The 24,530-nt window shown below is 28.9% G+C and overlaps 3 protein-coding genes across 6 annotated transcripts; all 3 read right to left on the bottom strand.

Annotated features, from left to right (window-relative positions):
• Positions 1-6: 6 nt before the first annotated feature.
• Sos (Son of sevenless) lies at positions 7-9,293 on the bottom strand. 4 transcript variants are annotated; one of them, XM_089170462.1, is made up of 18 exons: positions 8,602-9,293; positions 7,736-7,999; positions 7,540-7,623; positions 7,371-7,453; positions 5,697-5,847; positions 5,408-5,616; positions 5,143-5,326; positions 4,208-5,049; positions 3,936-4,128; positions 3,601-3,837; positions 3,353-3,508; positions 3,096-3,278; positions 2,904-3,021; positions 2,531-2,820; positions 2,202-2,433; positions 1,810-2,117; positions 1,483-1,738; positions 7-1,393 (listed from the first exon to the last, which is right to left on the bottom strand). In XM_089170462.1, exons 1-18 carry the CDS (start codon positions 8,707-8,709, stop codon positions 1,302-1,304), a joined length of 3,990 nt encoding a protein of 1,329 aa, XP_089026588.1. In that variant the 5' UTR covers positions 8,710-9,293; the 3' UTR covers positions 7-1,301. The 4 variants fall into 4 exon arrangements, with proteins under 4 accessions (XP_089026588.1, XP_015185812.1, XP_015185819.1 ...); XM_015330326.2 differs by having other exon boundaries at positions 1,810-2,147; positions 5,697-5,846; positions 7,373-7,453; positions 8,602-9,292; XM_015330333.2 differs by having other exon boundaries at positions 1,810-2,135; positions 5,697-5,846; positions 7,373-7,453; positions 8,602-9,292.
• Positions 9,294-9,918: 625 nt separating this feature from the next.
• On the bottom strand, positions 9,919-12,162 carry LOC107071360 (uncharacterized). Its single transcript, XM_015330316.2, has 5 exons — positions 11,950-12,162; positions 11,506-11,589; positions 11,234-11,356; positions 11,058-11,150; positions 9,919-10,414 (listed from the first exon to the last, which is right to left on the bottom strand). The coding sequence occupies exons 1-5, from the start codon at positions 12,021-12,023 to the stop codon at positions 10,411-10,413; spliced, it is 378 nt and encodes a 125-aa protein (XP_015185802.1). The 5' UTR covers positions 12,024-12,162; the 3' UTR covers positions 9,919-10,410.
• Positions 12,163-13,869: 1,707 nt separating this feature from the next.
• Positions 13,870-24,179, bottom strand: LOC107071355 (uncharacterized). Its single transcript, XM_015330303.2, has 4 exons — positions 23,731-24,179; positions 22,556-22,681; positions 16,675-16,798; positions 13,870-15,707 (listed from the first exon to the last, which is right to left on the bottom strand). Exons 1-4 carry the CDS (start codon positions 23,850-23,852, stop codon positions 15,666-15,668), a joined length of 414 nt encoding a protein of 137 aa, XP_015185789.1. The 5' UTR covers positions 23,853-24,179; the 3' UTR covers positions 13,870-15,665.
• Positions 24,180-24,530: the final 351 nt, after the last annotated feature.

Here is a 24,530-nt window from a genome sequence, read left to right as displayed (position 1 = left end):
GCGAAATGCTACACAATATAATCTTTATTTTATATAATTTCAATATTTCATTTTTCCATCTTATAGTCGACATTATTACACAATAACTATTATAGAATATATTTATAATATTATACATGTGTGTGTACATATTATGTACTCATCTTTACTATTGATTCATTTTATACGTATATCATTATATATATGTATATTTGCCTATGATTCACTCGATACTGCACATTTTTTGCATCGGATTCTTTAAAACCTAAATGCCTAGTTACATAACATACATACCCACGTTTAAGTGTATCACAGTTGTGTTGAGGGACAGAGAGGAATTAGAAGAAAAAAAGAAATTATTGTGCAACCGAAATCGAATATAGTCCATTCAGTAAGATCGTAATACACGTAGCACGACTAAATTATAATGAAGATAAACATATTTCTGAGATATGAAATAGAATTTTTAAAGAACTGGCAACTGCGATGAAATGTATCTTGCATTCCTCAAATTAAAAGAAAGTTTTTCATTTATATGTGCATAAAGATTAAATATAATTTCACGAAGATGAATGATAAGAAATAGAAAGAACCGATGCGTTTATATTTACATCAAAGTTTGAAATCATTATTTCTTTTGTTAAAAGTATTTGAAAATCTATATATATGATGTCTTAATGAATAATTGAAAATAAATTTGAGGATGACCATTATCCATCTGACAAATTTATTCTTCGATAGAAATAAGAAAGAATAGTGCACAATGTTATGCATAAGTTTTGAATACGAGAGCCTTAGAAGTTTCATTTGTGTTAAGAAATATTATATTAATAAAAGTATCCTTTTTCATGATGGAATATACAATCTTACATCTATTGATTATGTGTACCTGCTTATTAAAAAAATATCTAAAAATATATTGTACAAGTCACAACAGTCTGTATTGTCTCAAAAAATAAACTTTGAATGAATATGGTGTCATGGACACCATTAAAAGATGAATTGCTGTAAGGAATGTAACTAGCATCTCATCACGTAAGAGCCGTCTCTTGCAAAGATATTTACTAAGTCTTCTGCATTTTAATCCATTTATCACCTTATTGAATGTTAAGGATATCGTGATAAATGTATTAATACTATGCTCGATATACACCCATTCAATAGAAAATGACGTACAAGTTTCGAAGCAATGTTATTTACAGTCAGTCGATCTGAGCTAGTAAAACCTTTGGCTTTACCTAGCTTTCTGAGTGGACTAGAAATCGATTTCCGAAAATGTTTGTTTTTCTTTTATTAAGGAAGAAGATAAGAAAGAGTAACACTTAACTAGGTCCAGGAGGAGCATTGAAATTAAACATAGTTGTTGGTGGACGTCCTGGTAAAGGTTTTGGTGGTAGTCTTGGAGTCACAGACCCTAAAAATCCATATATTGTGAAAATCAATTGCTATTAAGAAATGTTCATGCACCTAAATAAAATAATTTAGGAATTTATAAGTCATTACCATTAGGTTGTGTAGGGGGAAGCTTTGTAGGACTAGGCCCATTAAAAGACATATGTCGACGTGGATGAGCGTTTGACGAACATGTATTTTCTAATGTTGAATTTCGCCTAGTTAATAACGCCGAAGTGCTTGGATTCAACGTAGTTGGAAGTCTTGGTGGCAATGTCGTTAAAGGCAAGTCTCTTCTTGGTGGTAATGGTGGTGGTGAAGTGCCATCTCTTGGAGGAAGTATAGGTGCATTTGGTGCTTGCCGTGCCTGTTATTATAATTTATAAATAAATAATATATATATATAAAATTGATCTCAACAAAAATTCTTATAATTACCTGCTGAGGTGATTCACTTATTGAGCTTTCCCGCCTTCTGTGAGATCTAGGTGGTAAGGGTGGTGGTGGTTGATTAGGAGGCATATGGCTAGGAGAAGGTGGGGGAGGCATTATAGCACCTGGACTTCCACTAGACGATGACAATCCTGTCAAGGCTCCCATAACACCGATAGTACCAGAATTAAATCCAAAGTGAGTAATTTGCGATTGATGATGCGTCGTAGGAAGGTGTCCCGGTGATCCCATTTGTGGACTACTACTCGGCGAATTGACTGAGAGTCCTGACATACTAAGTGGACCTGGTGAACCTGGGGGTTGACCTATACCTGTATAACAAGCTACACACATACAATCCATATAATAGATTAATTTATTTTACTTTAAATACAAACCTCCTAATAATACAGGCGCAAACACGCTGTGGTCCCCTGTATGTGGAATTGCAACCTGTGATGTATGTGGTGGTGTCTCAGGTAATTCTGGTGGGAGAGGTGGTGGTACCTCAGGTGGTGGATCGTGTAATCTTACACTTGATGCTGCTTGAAGAGGAGCAGGTAATTTACCACTCAAACTTCTTGCTTTAATACCCGGTGACTTCAAATTTAAATCCGGCCATTTGCGAGGCTATGTGATTTAATACATAAATATATAATCTATTAATTTTTACATTGAAAAATGTATTTGTTATAAAAACATATATATCTGATATAAATGAACTTACAACTCTGGGTGGTTGTCTGCATCCTCTGGGTTCTACTTCTAAGCTTTTATTAAATAAGTAATTACTAATATCTGCATCTTTCATATTGGGATCGAATGGACATAAGTTCTCAATGAAATGTCGTATTCTAGGTTCTACCGAAAGACAATATGGTTGATTTTGGTATTGCTGAATTTCTCCAGTTATTTCCGCAACTTTCCGTCGTTTACTAAAATTTATTAATTCTGGACTTCCCGGAAGATAATCGGGATTTCCTTCTTCAATATGTAAAATATTAGTCAAATACATACCTAAATATAAAAATGTTTAATTTTAGTAAAGAGTTGATAAATATTATATATGAAATCAATTAATGTCAGATATATTTTCTTACCAAAAAAAGGTACACAAGGAGGGTTTATCGATCTTAATTTTTCTTGATACTTTTTAAAGTGGTCGTTATTTAATTCTCGTGCCTCTTCAAGTGCTTTTTCTAATCTCGCAGGTATTTGCTAAAATATAAAACATTCGGTATAGATCAAAGTAAACATCAAAAATTATATATATTTAAATAATTTAAACTTACTTGAAAAGTAAATTTTAACCTAAATACAGATGCAGATCCCATAGCACTAACAATGGCTAATACACCATTAAAATTATTAAGATCTTGCAACACCATCATAACTTCGATTGCTCGTGAAACAATTGCTACTCTTTCTTCAAGATTTTCTGCCTCTACTATCGTTTTATCAAGCCATCTAGTAAACTATGAAGTAACAGAACATACAGTATATTGTTTTGCAAAATTTTGCAAAATTATATGTATTAAGCATCTCTTACATTTGTCGTATGTTTGATCATTTTCAATAAATTTGGTGATGTCTTTTCTTTATCCTTTTTAGTCCATACTGATCCTACTAACTCAGAAGGTTTTACAGTTCTATACAATTCAAATTCTAAAAGTGTCAATTGTCTTGCTAATTCAATGGGGTGTAACTGAAATCAAAGTATTTGTTATTTAACTGTATCTATAGAAACAAAAAAATAGTGTGAGTATACGCATTATATTTAATTATGTTGATGCTTACTGTAAGTATACCCCATTCCTCTTCAGGAACTTTTAGATGCCACTCAATAGGTGGAGGAGATCGTTCAAAACTAAAAGTTATTTGCCGTTGTTCAGACGGCTCACATTTTCTTTGTACAATTTTTATAACCGAATCAACCCACTTTCTCATTGATTTACCACTTACAGTATCTAAAAACGTTTGCAATCTTTCCAGAAGATTTCTATCACGTTCAAAATCATAAAAATGATGATCCACCTATAAAATATTAATATAATTACAATTATATATATAAAGAATAAATTAAGAGAAATAATATAAGAGAGATAATATTTACATATATTTTATTTACTCACCCAATGCCTTAAAACATTTAAAACCCTAAATTGAACAGGTTGACAAAATTCTTTCCTATATCTTTTCCAATCCTCTCTAGCTGTGGTTTTACAGCCAGAAGGTTTTTCGTCATCACCATAAACTAACGAAGGATCTGGTATGTCAAATCTTTCTATTAATAATGTCAATAATTCTTGAGGTGAGCAAAAACTCCTGTAAATATTGATACGTATAAAATAAAATAATAAATGTCTATGAAATCAAATAGAAGAAATAAATGAGGTATATTTACCTAAAAGTAGTAAGGAATGTACGTACAAAAGCAGGATCAGCATATATGTGGTAAGTTAATCTTTCTACCAATTTGACCAATATTGCACCTTTAATTAATGGCACCCCACCATTTTCTCTAGCTTCCAAAACAATATTTTCTGAACTATCTTGTTCAGCAAATTTATACAAATGTGGCGGAGGTAATTTCAAAGGATGTTTCCTCTCTTCATCCAAGAGAATACTATCCAAAGTTCGTTCTAACATACTTTTAGTATTTAACATAACTAAATCAGCCATCCAATTGTTTTTATCTTCGGCGGATTTGGCAACGAGTATAACGTTAGGATGGTCCCTTGGTGCTATCTCAAAGGCATTTTTTAGTTCCTCTGTATCTTCTCTGTCTATAATGTCAACTTTTCTAATGAAGAATCTTTCTTTTAAACGAAGTTCACCTGGATGTGTTGGATGAACCACACCAACAACACCGGCAGCAACAGTGACACTGACTCTTTTACCACCACTGGGCTTACATAATACCAATAATCCATCGAATAAAAGAGCTTTCCTTTCTGTTAACCTTCGACCATTACTACCTACTTTTCCTAATGTATCCTCCCTTATAAATTCATTGCAACATTGCCCAACATCTCTCTGATCCCACCCATCAACAGTTTTTTGTAATTCACTAATCTTCTCCAATGCTGCTTGTCTTCTAGCACGACTTTGCATTCGTAAACCAGTATCTTTTTTTGGAAGACTTGCAACTGACTGCATTAATTCCATTTGTAATGGCCTTAGTAGTCCTTGTACTTGTTCTAATGTTTCACCATCTTCTGTGTTGGGTGTGCGTTTCTGTAATACCTGAATACAAAAATATGAAAAATAATTAATATTAATAATATAACTTGTTTAAATATAACAATAATTAGTAATTTGTCAATGTAAACAATATACTTTTATATAATCAAAGTACAAAAAACAATGCCACACAGGTTGCAATAAAAGTTTTGGCAAATAGTATTTAACAGCTTCTTTGAAACCATGTCCTGCTGCTCTTAATGCTGCATTAGCTTCTGGTCTTGATAATAAATTTGTTAAAACTTCTTTACTAGCCGAACTATTAATATCTTTTGCGTATCTGTTAGAAAAAAAAAATGTACAATAATGTATTATTGTCTATTGATACATTATACGGCATAATTATCGATAAATAACATACTTTATATACACATCAAACTCGGCAGCTTCAGCCAATTCTTCAAAACATGATCCAACGGTAGGAGTTTGTTTTTCTTCTGTAATTTCCATTATATCTTCTAAGCTACCAAGTAATGTAACAGTGACTTCATATATATCCATAATATTACTAAAAAGCGTTTCAAGTTCACTTTTATCTTGTGCAAGCTTGGCAATTTCTTCACGAAATACCTAAATGAAGTAAATTTTATTATTATTGCATTAATTTTTTACTTATTAAATAATCAAAATTAATTTGGACATTGTTATACCTTTATGATCATGTGAAGATCACGCAAATAGTGACGTTCATCGTGTATAAGGTCTCTAACAGATTCTTCATATGTTTGAGAGACAACTGCACCTAATCCGCTTTGCGGAATTTCTGAATAATCATCTTGAAAAAACATATCCATCAGTACCTGTTGATAATAAAATATTTCTTTATATTTTAATATTATTTAAATTTCAATGGCATATTTTTCAAATTTTTCAAATTTAATAATATAAAATAGTTACTAATATAGTATTCTATTATATATACATATATATTCTATTATCAAAGATAATATCTTACATTAAGTAGTGGTATTGCAAGTATATGTGTCAAATCTACAAATATTATGTTTAACTTTGTGCAGAATTTATACAAACAAAAAAAAGAAATGTAAATTGAAACAAAATATATATATTATATGCATATGTAAAAATAATTCATGCTATTAAGAAAAATGTTTATAAAATCTATCTCAAGTATGTTTACATTATATTTCATGCATACATAATGTATTTGTATTGACCACATTTATTATTATTAAATTATTGTATCAAATTTATAATGAATTTACAGATTCTATATACATGATATTTCTATATAATAATTATATATTCTATACAACATCGTATCATAACAATTTAATATACTTTTTATAATTACATTTAATATACGTAGTACATTATAAAGTATATATCTTTCATCGATTAAAATATTGAATAAACGTAAAAGAAAATTCTATATAATATAATTTATGAATTGAAAATAATGCGAACAAATCTACTACCGCATATCAAAAATAAAAATATATTATAATATTATTTTGTATAGTTCAATTTCCAAAATAAAAGAAAAAGACAATACATCAAGCAAATAGAAATTTCTTATAAATTGTTTAATACATAAAACACTTTCCATATATCTTTTTTTTGCTAAAGGATTGCAGGTACGTACCACCTAGAACAGCATGAGCGAAGAATGAACACCGTTGATTTTGTTACATGTTAGTGGTAAGCATGTAATTAAGCAAAAAAGATATGCAGCCACAATAAATCTGTGGCCATTCAATTCTATCCAACAATAAATTTTAGATTTGACAATGCAGTAAAAACTATTTTAATTATTGCTAGTAATAGATATAGTTCGTATAAATTACATACAGATATTTAAAATAATCATTTGATTAACAAATTAATTAACAATTTCTATCACTTTTATTACTAGCAAAATTATGTTTAACTTACTAATGATTTGATTAAATAAATGAAATAAATTAAAAAGGAAAAAATATGAAATTATCTATAAGTTTCAAGAATAATGCGTAAGAGTGAATTAAAAGTCAGGCAATATAATTCAAAGTTATATTCTACGATACTAAATAGTGAATAAATACATAGCTGTAAGTACAGTTTTAATTAAACATGATGTAAAAAAAAAAAGAAAAAGAAAAATACTTTGAAACTATACTGAATTATTTTTAGTATATAATATATATCTGTTTGCAAGGCTGTGACATTTAACAAGAAAAAGCGTTGTGCAAAAATAATAAAAATTATGCATACGCGACTTGGTTTTGTTGTAGCAAAATATGTTATGTATGTTAATAAAAAATGTGCATGGACAAAAGGACAACGCAGGCTTAAGTATATATATCTTCAACAAATGATATATTACCATGTCTGCGTACATAGCAACCCTTATATCCTCGCAAGAGATCTCCACATGACGTATATTCTTAACATAATTTCCAGCTAACTGAAAAGAAAAAAATTTAAAGTATCTCAAATACCTATGCGTTATTATTTAAAATGAAAATTATAGTTTGTAATACCAATACCAACCTTTAAAATATCTGCCGATATATATTCCAAAACTCCTACCACAAAAAGACTAACTTGTAAGTCAATTTTGTGCTGCAAGACTTCCTACAAATGTATATTAAAGAACTAATGTGGGTATGAATAAATCTTTTTTGGTTGTTGACGACTAATGCGTCCATAACGGGTCTATAAACCTATTATTCATATTGCTGCTTACTTTCTGCAGCAGTTGATGAATTTTATCAACAGGAAGAACTAACGGTGACTTCTTTTTTCCTTTCTCTAAGGCATCCTTAGCATCTCGCAATGCCCATCTGTCGATGGGAGTCGGAAATGTCCTTCTTACTCTTTCTTCTACATCTTGTGGTGTGTGCGGAGGTGGATGACCACAAAGCATGCCCAGCATTTTTAATATTAAACTTTCAACATAGTCTAAGGCATCTTGGCGTGCTTCAAGACTAGGATGTACTTGTTCCAATACCTACCAAAATGATAATGACAACATTGACATATGTATGCTTATTCAAAAATGTCTTTAGAATCTAATCTATAGAATATCTTTAATCGAAGGAAAATTAGTCAATAAAATAACAACTTTCAGACCTTCATTGAAAAATTCTAAATCATTGATTAGAACAGTTTTAATTAAAGGTGGTCTTATAATATTCTAATTGCATATGTTTAATCTACATTATTTCCTGTTTTTCCTTCTAATATATTGCAGATAATCTATTGCGTAATTAAAGAGCATTCGACGTTAAGTTTGGCTAAGAAATTTGCCAATACATTGACGATTGATAGATTTGATCGAACACGGAAGAAAGTAGTACGAGCATTTAAACATCGTAGACAGTAAGAGAAAGAGAGCGAGAGAGAAAGAGAGAGAAAGAGAAAGAGAAAGAGAAAGAAAAAGAGAGAAAGAGAAAGAGAAAGAAAAAGAGAGAGAGAGAGGAAGGGTGGCTCGATTGATCGATCGTCGTCGCTCTTGTAAAGATTATCGGAAAGTTTTGGAAATGAGAAACGTATGATGGACAAAGTGATCATTAGTTTTGTCGTGCTTCGATAACGTAACAATGAATTTACCTTTCTAAGGGAATTGACAAACACTCCCTTCCACTTGGCGGCGTTCTCCTCCTTCAGAAAGTCGTAGCCTGACGGCTCGCCCACCACCGACGCCGGCGATGAAAACATTTCACCGTTCTGTTAGGACAGAAACTATCAACGGCATCCGAACTAACAATTACAATCACATAACCACCTTAAAGAACACGCTCCGGAGAGTTCTCCGAATTTATAAAGAACATCGTCAAGAGGCACAAAAACTTGACATAAACGTCTCTGTCTGTCCGCCTGTCCGTTACTCAGGGCGCAGACATCATACCTCTCTTTTTATCCTTCTCTCTCTTTCGTTTACTCACTCTCTTCTTTCTCTTTCTCTCTTTTTCGTTCTCTCTCTCTCTTTCTCTCTCTTTCTGTCTGATTCTCTTTCTCGTTCTCTCTCTCTCTTTTTTCTCGCTTTCTGTGAGTAAACGATGATAGCTAAGCCACTCGATCGTATTTTCGCGCCTCTCCCACGTCCCTTGTACTTTTTATTCGCATAGGAAACATCCCCGAGGCAAACCCAAGAGTCGTCGAGTTCTCACACTCGCGCATCTTTCAGAGCCGAAGGTTCGGCCAGAAATTGTCCTTTATTAGATTCCAATGGTATACTTGTCGCACCACTACCGTCTCTATCCGAAGCTACTACCATGGCGCGGCGCGACTTGCCACACACGGTAGTTCGATCGATATCGCGATATTAGCGATTTTCTTTAGCGAGACCGGACGAGATATCGAGAGTTATCGATAGAACTCGAATCGACTTGGTTACTATGCTTATTCGCATGATGGCGCTTCAGTTCTCGTTCGCGCGACTTCGGAATATTACGACGCTTATCGTTAGTTATTTTTATTAATTATTTTTGTTAGTTTATTCTAATATTTCGTGCATAAAATATATGATAATTAAATAGCTAGAATATTGTTGTAAACGTTGAAGATCAATGGACTTGTTTATAACTCGCGTGTGACGATAAAAATAATATCACGAAAGAACGCGTTATATTCTGTAATCCTTGTAGTCGTCTTTGATGTTTATTTTTCGTATGTAAACAATTTCGTTTATAGTTCTCAGTTTATAGAATCAGTTCGAAATTAGTGCTCGTAACGTGAAAGTGCCAAGACGATGGAAGACGAAGAAGAGAAGAAATTAATCGGAGAAAGAAATGCATTGCCATTCTGTTCACCGATATTTCAAATTTTGGAGGAAGAATTTCGCGCCGACGATGTGGTCGCCATGTTTCTTCCTGCGAATTTCGAAGCTTTCATTGGGGATGAATATACTTGATATCTGGTCATATCTACATTTCGGTATGTTTTATTTGAATATTTAATTTTTTTATGCAAAGCTTACATATATTTGTTTAATTTAAAATCTTAATTAAGTACAATTGAATCATTATATTATATTACATTCATTTTTATCGACATTTCATATATATATAACACATACATTCGTCTTAAAATTTGAAATCTCTTTCACAAATTCTTTCTTTGCATTGCTTAAAAATATTATTTTATTATAAATACTGTAAAGATTGTGAGGGGGTGAGATGCTTATCGGATGAATATTAGTTCGCAGATAATAAATAAATTAGTATAACGCAGTTTTTTTTATATGAAAGTAATATAAAAAAAGCGTCCCGTCAATCCTTATCATAAAAGTCCCAAACTTAATACCGCTTGTTAGATAATTATAGATCATTATAGCAAAATATATATCCCTCTGTTTCTCTCTCGTATAGTGTCTCTCCTCAATTTTTTTTTTCAATGTCCCCTAATTATAGAATGAAATCATCTGTAAGTAGAATTAAAAAAAATATAATTTAAAGATATGCGTAAGAGTTGCTCAGATAATTATACAATATCACATATCATATTTTGTATTATCTACATAAAATTAAATATTTAATAAATGATAGGATTTATCCATTGAACTTAAAAATGTGACATTAATATGTTCATACATACTTTGTGTATACACATAATTAAATTTTTAATGATATAATGGAATCTTAATTTTAATGATAAAGGATAAAAAGTTAATAGCATAAATCGTTATTGCAACACATTTTTCAGATAATGTCCATAAGAACATGAACTATTTCAGTTAGTATCCGACAAGAATTTATCAATGAAGATACACTGATTTGTTTGCATCACGTATTTTAACATTCATACTATATATTATATCAAATTTACGACATACGTAATTGCGCTCTTATCTGTAAGGCTTTACGCTCCTTGAAATTAGGTAGAACATAGGGATTATTCAAATTTAATGTTCGTTTAATTAAATGCATATGCATTGGTGTTTTTTTTGTTTCATTGATATTTCATGGAAATTATACGATTTTCTTTTCATCAAAATATTATAGAAAATTTATATACGAATCTTTTATTTTAATATATATATATTGTTAAAGAAAATAAATACATACCTAGGGGTTTCATCGTAGGTCAGTTTGTTTGTATGTCGAACGATTCTTCGTGAATCGGTTTGATTTTCATTGTTCTTTCGTTTACGTCGTTTTCTGTAACATATTGTAAATAAATAATTTATGAAGATTCCAAGATATTTCTATAAATAAGATTTTGATGTATTACATTTACTTACATTATTGTCGGTTTCATTCTGATATAAATAGGTCGGTCTGTCGACGTTAGGGAATTTATTTTATAAATGCTATAAAGTGTTTCAAGTTCTGCCAATCTTTGATCGGAAACGCGTTTCAATCGTCTAAAATTGTTAATTTAAATTTTTCAAAATAAATCAAATATTTATTTTTTCTTTTAATTTTAAGATTTCGATAAAATATCATACGAGTATAAATTTAAAAAAATAATTCAAATTAATATGATACTTAAATATAGAAAAATTCTACTCACTTCCATGATAAGTTCGATAATTCATTTTCCGCATTGGATAGGGATAATTCGATATTCAAATCATTTTTATCCACCCCCGCGAGTCTAATGAGAATGCAAAGAAAAACAATGTTAGTTTAATGAAGCTCCGTCTCTTTATGGCATTAATGAATTTCAATGAAATATTCACGAGGAACAAAAACGAGATATAATTCTGATGTAACTTTTGCAACTTTTGTGTAATAAACTTGATTTATAATCCTATATGCGCGCACCTACTTTTTAAAAATAGATTTTATTTGAAAAAAAAAAAAAAAAAACAAATACGTTAAATATTTCTATATATATAAATCTTTTTTAATCCTGATTTTGTATAACGATCATTGTAAGTATTTTGAAAAAAGGGGTGGTAATCAAAAAAACATACGGAACAATTACACGATTATAAATTAATAAAATATCTACCTGATTGGCTGACCGTTAGCAGAATCGAAGAGGATCAACGATAAAATAAAAATAACGATTTTTATAGAAATCATTGTGGCTTTTTTTCTTATTCTACTTTTCGATAAAGTCAAAATATATACTATCTTGTAATATTAATCTCTTAAGCTCAAATTAACACCACGATGTTCAAAGCTCAACCGATTTCGTCTTGAGTCAAACTATAACATAAAGCGGACATCCTCGGACGTGTGTTTATATCGTTCTAAATCCCCTCCACTAAGTCTAATTAATGACGATTGCCCTATACTCTCCTTTTTATCACTTACACATATATTCCATTTCTTGTCAAAGACGCGTGCCTCTTCCCTCTCTTTCTCCCTTCTCTCTCTCCCTCTCTCTCTCTCTCTCTCTCTCTTTTACTCCATGTTTTTATGTGTATGTATATATAAGATAAATCGATCTTCTTGAGAGTAGATTTACTGCTTTTTTGCGGTTTATCGCCATAAATGATTTTATAGTTAAGGTACTCGTTAAAAAATAATCTTTCATTTATCGTTTCATTTTGAAAAATAACAAAAATATACAAATGATATTATATCGAATCCTTGGTAGCCATATTGATTCTTGTCTAAGAAAATCATGATCAATAATAAATATATATATATATATGTATGTACTTATTTGTATTTGCATACAAAATAATACCTAAATGACGTATTTGTTTTGAAAAAGAGGGCGTGGTAGATATGTGAAAATTTCACAATGGGATAAATAATGAAATTCGTTGTTTTACTACGATAAAAACCTGCGCAATATCAAATAAACCAAAAAATCTTTCATTTGATAGTAATAAAGATGATGCTCGTCAAACGGAAATGTAAGATTGTGCAAGGGGAGTGGTCCATCGAGATGTAATATATATATATATGTTTAAATGAGAGGGAGAGAGAGGGAGAGAACTTACTGCGCAGTTTATAATTGCGAAATGTAGATCAACCACGCGATTCATTTCTCTCTCGATCATTTTATATCATCGTCCTCTTACCATTAGACTGTTTAACTTCGTATCGACATTTTTAATGGTCTCACCACGTAGTAAGAATTTCTCCATTAAATTCTTTATAATCATTTAAAAAATTATTAACTTTTTTTTCTCGATCGTTAAATAATGGATAAGGAATAATTTTTTTTTCTTTTATAGAAAAAAAAAAGAAAAAAAATTCAATTTGTTTCGTCAAACGTCTGATTCTTTATTCCGTTTCCATTTCTTATTGACTCGCAAGTAGTTCAAAGCAATTTTAGTCAGACAGGATCTATTACCTCTCTCTCTCTCTCTCTCTCTCTCTCTCTTTCCTTCTTACTTTGTTTCATTCTTTCTTTCTTTTTCTCCTTCTTTCTCGCACGCGTTATATCGCGCCTTAACTTTAACAAGATGACTTTTAATTGTTTCATGTCAATATTCATTCTTTGAAAGAAACAAACCTTTTTTTCATTTTACATATATGTATCTTTTTTTTTACACTCATTGATAAAATGTAATCTTTTGAAAGTAAGAAGTAAAATATGATGATGACCTTGTTTATTAAATATAAGTAAATGAATAATCTCGCCTTAGATGAACTGTTTTTTTTATATTTTGGGCATATATAAATATTAATTAGATATTAATCTTGAAATTTCATTAATCAATTATTGTTTTGTATATATATATATATACATACAATATATATATTTTATATATATATATATATATGAAAACACGATTTTTATATGTATATTTCGTTTTTATCGGTTAAGAAGTGTTGTTTTTTAATAAAGTTCATAGAGGAGTTGAAAGGTATTTTTTAATTTTGGCGGGTAAATTAAGGTATGTTTAAACAATGTTGTATATAGTTTTTTTCTTTTTTTAAAGGATTATTCGAAATACAAGAAGATTGATTATGCATAGACACAATTTATATTTTTATTCGTGCTCTCTCATGAATCATGAAGAAAGAATACAATAAATTATTTCATTATTAATTAATATAACATAATAAATATTAATCACTGTAACGCATAGTTTTAATATCCATGGAAACTTTGCGCGCACAGATCGTTTTGTTAAATAATAAATAAATAAATAAATTAAAATAAATAAATAGTTATACATATATAAATATATATATATTTTTTTCTAAATAAATAATACGCAGTGATAAAAAAAGAAATGGGGGAGAGTAACATCGAATAAGTTCGATAGAATACATTTGAAATATTTCGAAACGATTCTTTCAAGAGAATTCCTAAAACAATCAGCCTTTAAACACACCCACCACACACACACATAGTTAATACGTCAAACACGTACATTTATATTATTCATCTATATATAATATAATATAAGTACTAATTATATATATATAAATAATTTACTTATGATAATAAGAATGTGAATTAAGTAAATAAGTAACTAAATAAGTACATATATCGAGATAAAACGATAGAAATATCGATAATACTCATAAAATACGCGCGTGCTAACGTTAGAATGTAATTTGAAATAATTTTATCTTTATGAATGAGAGCGCAATAAATTTTAATCAACGATGACGTTAATATAAGAGCTCACATGAAGGTGATGTATAAATACATAAGATAAATGCATAGACATAAGTAAAGGAATGTGAATCAAATTATTTATAGAAAAATCAACGATATATTCTTCTTTCTTTTTTTTTTTTTATCTTCCTTACATTGTTTAGTTTGTACCGGCATAATGACATTTTATTACGACATTATACGCGTATACTACTTTTAAAAATCACGTAAGATATTTTTTTTTAAGATGAAGTTTAAATGATAGATAAAATAATTCTTTTTTTTTCTCTTTTTTTTTTTTCACTCTTTCATTCCTTTTTTTCTTTTTACTCAGATCTTTCATCGTTCACGTGATTATCACTCCTTATGTCATTATGCCATCGTATAATACGTGTATACATATTTTAATGATGCACGCTATATGCATCACCGAGATCGTTTGAGATTGCGGTGAATTGACTATGAAAATATAATAAATGATTATTTTTGATATGTCGATTAATGTTAAGAATAATTAAATAAATAAAATAAATAACTTTGAAAAAAGAGTGATAATGTAAAATGAAGAAATGAAAAATGAGATAAGAAATAAATTAAATATATATATATATCTATATATCTATATATATAAGCTACGAATTGAATACTGTTCTCGTTAAGATGTCGAATACTTAAAAAGAAAGAACATAATTTTAAATATTACGATTGTTTCAGGCTTTCTCATTTCTTCTTTATCTTCTATTCTTCTTCTTCTTCTTCTTCATTCAATGAAGATTCTTCATTTTGTTGTCGCACTGCGTAATTTACTAATTTTTGTCTTATATATCCCTTTCTCCATTTCTCGTATTAACTATTTGAACTACAATCTACGAATCACGATAGAATTTATTAACATCATTCGTCGTGTCTTATTATCGTAATTATTTATCGCATTTAAATTCATGAAAGAGTTCAGTGCATCAAACTCGGACGGAGAACGATCCGTAATACTGATTTAGGCGGTTCACGATCGAGTTGCTTTATTATTTCTCTCCTTCTTTTTTTTTTTTCTTTCTTTCCTTTCTCTTCTTCTTTTTATTAATTTCTGTTTTTTCTCTTACTACACTCGATTGCTTCGATCTTCTTCTCAGTCGATATTGCAACATCCAATTAGACTAATATTGTCTCTCGATTTCTAAATGACCGCTTGCATCTTTCTATAAATAAAAAAAAAAAAAATATGTTTAATGAACGTTCGTTGATTCATTAGTATCGATTATGTTTTGATTTTATGTGACTACATTTTCTTTTCATTTAATACAAAAAGAACCATTTTTTTTTTTATCTTCTTTCCTTGTTTTTTTCTTTTTTTTTTTTTACTGTCGCCTGATAAGCCGTTAATAAATTACAAAAAAAGAAATGAAAAGAAAAATCAGAATATTTACATAATACATTTATGCTCATATTTCCGGGATGATGTATGATTTATTGGAAAAATCTTGCATCATTCTTGTAATACAAGAAACGCAAATTGGATTTTATAACTTACAGGAACAAAGTTCATCAAAGTTTTCTTGGCGCGTGCCGATCATTCTTTTCATTTAGATTTTTATTTATTCGTAACTTTTTTTTTTTTTTTAATACTTAGTATACTAATTATCACATGATTACGTATTCAATATTGCGAATATGAAGTTTTAGATACGTAGTTTCAGATACGAAAGAGAAATTATAAATTTCATTTACTTTCGATAATTTTTATAAAACGTACATTAAATACGATACATTTTTTTTTTTTGTCTTTTATTTATTTGATCAGTATTTTTATTAATCAGTGATAAATACATTTTGTTGTATAAGCAATTAATTTTATCGATTTAATATTGCTTATACAGTTGATTTTATTTCATTTTCCAAATATTTTCATTATAATATTGATAATTTCGTTTTTTTTTTTTTTTTTTTTTTTTTTATTAATTCGATTAATATCGATCATACTGTTTTATTTTATTTCAAAATATTGAAAAATACTGATCCAATAAATATACAAATTTTTGTGTGTGTTGTTTTTTTTTGGTTTCTAAACTTGTTCAAATAAATTTCAAGAATAACATTGAACGCGTGGGTGGTTAAAAGATGGTATGAGAAAAGTAGTGTTTTTTTTTTTTAAGTGATAAAACTTACCAATGGTAGAGACAGAATCTCGTTATTCTCTTCCGGTAGAAAAGTTGAATCTTGTCTGTCAATTTGCAAAATTTTGCTCAATTTGTTCAAACTGTCGTCCGATGCAGATCTTCGTTTGCGACCACTACACAAACAAACAATACGATAATTAATTGGATTCATGTTGGTCCCTTGAAAATTCACTTATTATTACAAAGGACATAGAAAAAATGATTAAAACAATATTCGAGAGTTCCTTTTGTTTTTCTTGAAAACACGCCTCACGTCGAATTATATGATCGTGCAATATAATTTATCACTTAATTAATCTATACATGTACACATTACTTCTCTAATATGCGTAAATAGAAAGAAAAATAAAAAGAGAGAGAGAGAGAGAGAGAGAGAGAGAGAGAGAGAAAGAGAAAGAGATAGATTAATTAACGATTAATTAATGATAAAACGATGTGGACAATACCTTTGTTATTTCTTTTTCTTTTTAAAAAATGACGAGTAATACAGGTGACAAAGTCACTTGATCGATTTAATCTAAAATAAATCGATATTACTTATTATCAGATGTTCTCGATTAATATTTATAATAATATCGATAAGCATTTAACAAATAAAATGGCGACGTAAGTAAATACACGTACGAAATAAATGGGATATTAGTCTCTACGTGATTTTCGACATGAAAACTTAAACTTCACGGTATCGGAAAGAATTAAAATAAAAAAAAAGTGAGAGAGAGAGAGAGAGAGAGAGAGAGAGAGAGAAACACGAAAGAGATCACGCGTGGTTCTCATGTCGAAATGTAGAAGAGGATGACGTGTCTAACGAATGAAATCGTCTCAGTCATGCAATCATTAGGAATTTCTAAATTTGAATTATTCAATTCCAATTTCCATCAATTTTATATTCACCAAATTTTCAGATAAATTTATCTACTTTTTATTCAAATTTGTATTATTAACCAATATTAGATATATAGTCATTTTTGTTTATATAATATATTTGAATTTTAATTTAATAAAGAATTTATTAACAAGAAAGAATTTAATTCTAAATTAATAAAGAATCATTTTTTAATTCTATAATTTGTTTTGATAATTATAATTCTATAATAATTATATATTATATATTTAATATATATATATATATATATATATATATATATATATATATATTTATATATTATTATATATTATAATAATAAGAATATAATATAATATATAATATATAATATATACAACAACAAAATATAGAAAGGGCTGAATGGTTTTCATTCTAAGTAAGTGAAATATTGTTCACGTGATAATATATAATATGATGCAACATTGGAATTTCCTACGTCATATTTGAAAATTTTTTTATTAAAGTTATCGATTAGTTAGAATCTTTGATTATATTTATACATACACACACATATATATATATATATATTTTTTTTTTTTATGACTTGTGGTATAATTATAGACATTATCGAGAATCGTTGAGGTAACATCTGCTTATCTAGTCGATTCACTGTTAAAAAAATAAATAAAGGACTTATGAGAACATAGGATACTTTGTTACATCATCATTGTTAACATATTACGTATGATATGGTAGAGACATGCTATGATACGTCATTCTCTTACATATGCGCCTTTCATATTATTGTGTGAATCCCCTCTTATATCTTTAATATCTGAAGTGAGTAATGTTATCAGGAAATACCGACAATTAGCGGAAATGAACGAATTCAATTTGCGAAAGGGAAAGAAAATTTTATCGATCCTACAAAGATACGAAAAATTCTTCGAAGTCTTCTTACATTCAAGTTTTAATCGATCGACATTTTTTTTTTTTTTTAGTCTAACATTTTATTTTGACTCAATATTTATTTTCAATTATTAATTTATAATAATCATTTTATATCTATTGGGTTGGCAGAAAAGTAATTTCAGTTTTCTAGTGTGAAATATTACTTTCTTGCCATATATATCTAATTATAATTTAATTAATTAGTTATATAATTAAATTTATATTATATAATTTATTATTATATAATAAAATTTATATTTTTATATAAATACAAAATTTAATTGATGAATTTAATTATAAATTAAAATAATAATAAATAATTATATTTAAAATTGTATATATTAATATATGTATGTGGGGAGTGTTGAATATCAAAGAGTAAACACAGAGATAAGTAGGCAGGTAACGAAAGACTATCGAAATAAAGAAAGACGGTATTTGGACTGCTCTTTTATAAGCGAAGAAGTTGTGTGTGTAAGTCGGTGTGAGCTGGAAGGTTCTCGAGCGATATCAGTGATTTGTTTATTAGACCGGGCTGGATGTTGGGAAAATTCGAGAACGATTAGAAAAGGTTTTGTCCCTCGGGGATGCAGGGTAGGGGAGAAACCTCATAAGGAGAAGACGGTCACGCGTGCAGGGCGTTTTTTCGGGAGTAAAGAGAGAGAACCGAGCGACAATAGCGAGCGATTCGATACGAACGTGATTAGCGAGTGAATAGTGAAAGAATAGCGAGTGAGTAGTGACTGTGTGAGGTCTGAGTGAGTGTGAGAAGTTGCGAAACGTAATTATATTGTAACTGTAATAAACAATAACTTGTGAAAATAAAGAATATGTTTTATATCTCAAGTAGTGTCGGCAACACGGGGAGATTAAATATCCTTAGCCGGATACAGAACGATTGATTTCCCTACATATATATATTTACTTACTATCGAAATTACTATCTTACCAACCAAATATTTTACAAATTATATTAGCCAAATAATTATTATAGAAGTTGACCGGTTTTTTTTCTTTTATTTGATCATTGACTATATCACAGTAATGTCAAACGAACGTATTACTTCAAATGGAAAATATAAATACATATATGTATATATAGATCACGTAGGGAATCGTATTTCTTCGATTGGAGTATGAGTTAAGAGGAAGAAGTAGTTGCTAGAAATTTCATACTGATGAAAAATGCAATATGATATTCTATGGGGCTAGATCGAGGAAGAATCGTCAATTGAATGTAAAAATCAAAAATAAAAAAGAAAGAATGAAAAGAAAAATAATAATATGAAAAGAAAAATCAAAATTGAGATCCCACATATACTATATTTTATTTCATTCTGACATAATGAAAGTAATTTTTGATGAAAGGATAAATATATTGGAAAAAGAATACCAACGTTTGGACAAATAAATTCATTTGTTTTTTAACTCTCTCCTCTATTTTGATTGCTTTCTTTTTTATGAATGCATACAATGAGATATATGTTAGGTGTTGAATAGAAATACTTTCAGAGATAGTATTTGAAGAAAAGAAACATAACTTTGTTAGAAATTCCATTATCAATATCTGCATTTACTTCACCCTTTTTACTATCTTATTCTTATCTTCTTTTCTTCTCTTTCTTCTTTACCTTTCTCTCTTACTATCTTTATTTATCTCTCCATTTTTCTTTTTATTTTTCGCACAAATTCTGCGTTGACATACATTACACATAGGACTCGCATTACCAGTTCGTTAAAAACTTCATTACAAGACTAGCGTTGTCTATTCGACGTCTTAGAATGTCATTTAGTTGACAGGAAACTAATTCTCATTATCCTTCCATGTAACTTAACTCCTACCTAACCTCGTATAGTTAATTTTCTTCCCTTCACGGTTAACTCATTATATGTACGTGTTATAATTTTAAAATGGTGCAGTAAAAAAGATAGAAGAAGAAGAAGAGGAATTTACAAAAAGAAAAATAAAAGAAAGTTAAGAAGATCTTCTCATACGATATTTATTGGGGTAATGTATTCGATAATTAAAATTGTGGGAGGTTTTATAATGTATTTGATAACGTTGTTGTCCTTGTTCGATATAAAATAAAAAAGAAAGAGAGCAAGAGGACAAAAAATGTTGTTGCCTTCGTATAAACGTTAATGTGAAATAAAAAAATAATAAAAAAAAAATAATAATAAAAAGAAAGGAGATGAGAGATCGTTCTTTCTGATTGCGTAGGATCCCCGCCCATTGGTTTTTCTTCTACTACGATATTGTCCTCTTTTACTTTATATTTCATTGACAATCTCACAGGACACGTACCAACTGCAGGATCAACGTTAATCCCAAGAACGTATAATAGTTTGCTAATCTTCCAACTACGACGTATATTGCTATTGAAATTGAGCTTTTGCTAAAAATCATGCGTAGATAAGATCCTTCCTTACGTTTCACAAGTGAAATCATGTTTTACGTATCTCAACGAAATAAATATTAGTTCTTGTTTTCTTAAGTTATTTTAAGAAGACAAATATTTTGAAACCTTTCATTAAACGCCACTTGTAACTTTGCAGTCATACACTTGAAGATTTATATTTTTATATTTTGATGAAAAAAATAATGAATTATATGTTTAATTTTTATATAAAAAATTTTTTCTTCGAGTATTTTATAATATTAGGGGAACCGAAAAGTAATGTTGTTTATACGTATGTTAATTTTTATATTTTTATTTAAAAAACTATAAATTATCGGTCCGATATTTAAAAAAAATTTGAATATTAGATGGTAAAAAAAAATTATTGATAACGAGAGAATGATAAATTACATTATTCTATTAAAAATGCAAAACTTGTTAAAAACAAATTTATTTATTTGAATTTTGAGATGAAAAATGCGACATTACTTTTCGGTTCACCTAATAATTCAATTGCAAAAAAATATGACCGATTACGATTTAAATAAATATACATATATATAAACAAAAAAATAGAATATTATTTGATTGATTTATAGAAGTTTGAAAAAATAAGATTAAAAAAATGTGACGTTTATCAAATAGAAAAATGTTCTATATCTGTACATTTTGATACGTGAATATGACGATCATTTATCTTGTTAAGTATCTACGAAGAATACTACGTATGTAATTGGTTAAAAAGACAAACAACAATTCTTCAAGGTTTCCACGGAATAACAACGATGTAGAATTGCGATTGAGATGCATTCGTGACGATGACAAGCCTTTCCACGGTCGATGCACGCGATACGTCATAACGATGACAAGGCGACGATAAATATTGAGATAATTTCTCTATTAGAAAATTTAGAGTGGGGGAAAACAGACATGATCATGCAACTTAAAATAATTCATGTATGAACGCGTAACCAATGTTTTCTTTCGAACGTGACTCGATCAAATTTATTTTCAAAGTATTTGATATATATATATATATATCATAATATAATAGTAATATATAATAGTAAATAAGTATAATAATGCATTTTGTTATATATATATATATATTTACATAGTTCTATATACTCTCTTTTCTCGTGTTAAATCGAAGAAATTTTCTTTATGCAAGTGGAACGTCTCTTTGTTATGGTAAACTCGTCGAATGTAACAAAAAGAATGCTCTGAATCAGATCTTGTATTACCTTATACAGTATTTATTCGTCTTACTCTCTTTGTCGTGTTTTCAAAAAGGGCTTCTCGAATAAAATTTTATGTTGTATACTTTATGTCTATATATATACATATATATTACGTGTTAGTAATTATAATAGTGAATCAAATACCAAAATTGACAAAATTCATTTAACAATTTATTTTATATCAAATTATTTATAAACTCTCAAGTGTCATAATTACCATCACATATAATATAGTATATATATATATGTATATAATATAATATAACAAATAAAAAAATTTACACTATACATATATTATATGTTAGTAATTATCATAATGAATCAAGTACTAAAATTAACAAAATTCATTTAACTCAATTTATTTTATATTATAATTATATTTATAAACTTTCAAGTACTATAATTACCATCACATATAATATAGTATATATATAATAATAAAGAAAAACTTACACTTTAGCAGGATCTATAACGCCATATCCAACAGGTATGACTATCACCTTGCCCTTCATCTTCGTTGATAATCCAAGTAAAGTTTCCAATTCGGCAAGCCTTTGATCCGAGACTCTCTTACGTCTGCTGTAATCGAAAAAATAACAAAATAAAATAAGATTTTATCTAATTTCCTTTGATGGAATACAATTCAAACTGCTTTACTTTTACGAGTTGAGTAACGTTATAATTACTCATATCATATATATATATATATATCATTAATTGCATTATATCTTATTGTAAAACCCTCGAGCATTTTTCTTTTTATACGTCGATTTGAACCGCTTTCACCGACTTAAAAAAAAAAAAAAAATTTGTGTTATAGAAATCGTTTCGTGAGAAAACATTTCAGAACTTTAACTTCAAAAGTCGAACGATCTTTTCACATATGTTTATATATATATATATATATATGTGTGTGTGTGTGTGTGTGTGTGTGTATTCGTGTATTGCAAGGTACTTTCATAGAATTATCTATGTATAGAATTAACACACACGTATTTTATTTTTCTCGACAATTTTCATACCGTTTCGCAAGTAGTCATTTACGTATGTAAATAAGTAAACATAACTTTTATACTTAGTTCAAGCTGTCGTGTTGCATTTGTCGTAAAAAAACTACATTCTATTTGCATAAACGATCTATGGCAACGACCGCTACCTTCTCTGCTTTACTAAATAAACCGTAAATGAGAGTCGCCGTTAAACGTTCATTAAAACACGTTAAATGAAATTCATCTTCTATTCAAAACGAACTGAGCAATGACTTTATTTATGAATAACTCTCGAGACGTTTTAAATTATTTTATTCAAATGTAATAGAATTTTATGTTAGATAAAATTTCCTTATTTTTTTTTTTTTTAAATACAAAGTGAAAGGAACATTTTTATTTCTATAAAAATTCCTACTTTTAAAAAAAAATTATTTCGTTTTAGTTGGAAGTATTTGATTGAAAACAAAAAATCATTGAAGTATACGTTTTTAAAAGAAAAAGAAAAAGAAAAAGAAAAAGAAAAAGAAAAAGAAAAAGAAAAAAAAAATTATTATTCTCTTTCTTAATGATAAAATAAAATCAGTACAAAGAATAAAGGAAAAGAATTAGTATGAAAAAATATGTTGGTTAGATGCTTACCTGATAATGAGACCGGACGGTCTGGCTTCGGTTGGTTCTGGTATCAAAATCGTCGCGAGTACGCTGAGCACCAGAAGAGTCACCAATGGGCGTGATGTAATACACATTTCGTACTTGGCCATATTTTCTTTTATACTTTTTAAATAAATAAAACACTCGAACTTATGTTCAAAAAGAGAACAATTTGCACCACGAAAATAAATGAGAAAGAATATTAATTTCTTTCACAATTTTCTTCTTTTTTTTGTTTTTTTTTTTTCACGACAAATAGTCAAACAAAATAAAGAAAAAAAATTACAGACAAGACAAGGCAAGAAATGATTTTAAAAATCAAATGATAAATAATAGAAGAGTATCGTGTTAATCCTTATATGGAACTTTTGGTATCCTTTTGTCTGTAAACGCGATTGTTAATGCCCCTCTTTCACTTTGCTGCTTTTGTCTAGTTGAACTGTAGCATACCGTCACTCGGTTCGAGCATATATACTCGAAGCAGAGTTAACGCCCCCTCCTTCCCCTTTCGACAGTGGCATCCCCCACTCGCTTCAACTCGAGATCCTCCCTCACCTTTATCCTACCATATTAGACTTGAAACCCCTTTTTTCTTTTTTATTCAATTTCCTTCAACGATTCCGTCATCTTTCCCATGAAATCTCAATTATCAACCTATTCTGCTAACTTTCCTGTTTTCGTTAATTTTTTTTCTTTTTTTAGAAGTCTGACAAGTTATTTATACCGTATATACCACGATTGGTTTGAAATTTTAAGATTTGAATTTTACAGTTAATACTTTTTGTCAT

The sequence above is a fragment of the Polistes dominula genome, unplaced genomic scaffold (genome assembly GCF_049000335.1).
Source record: "Polistes dominula isolate Pdom_NZ unplaced genomic scaffold, Pdom_raw_medaka contig_15, whole genome shotgun sequence".
Lineage (NCBI taxonomy): Eukaryota > Metazoa > Arthropoda > Insecta > Hymenoptera > Vespidae > Polistes > Polistes dominula.
The sequence above is the reverse complement of the archived record's forward strand: the minus strand, read 5'-3'. Positions and strand labels throughout refer to the sequence as shown.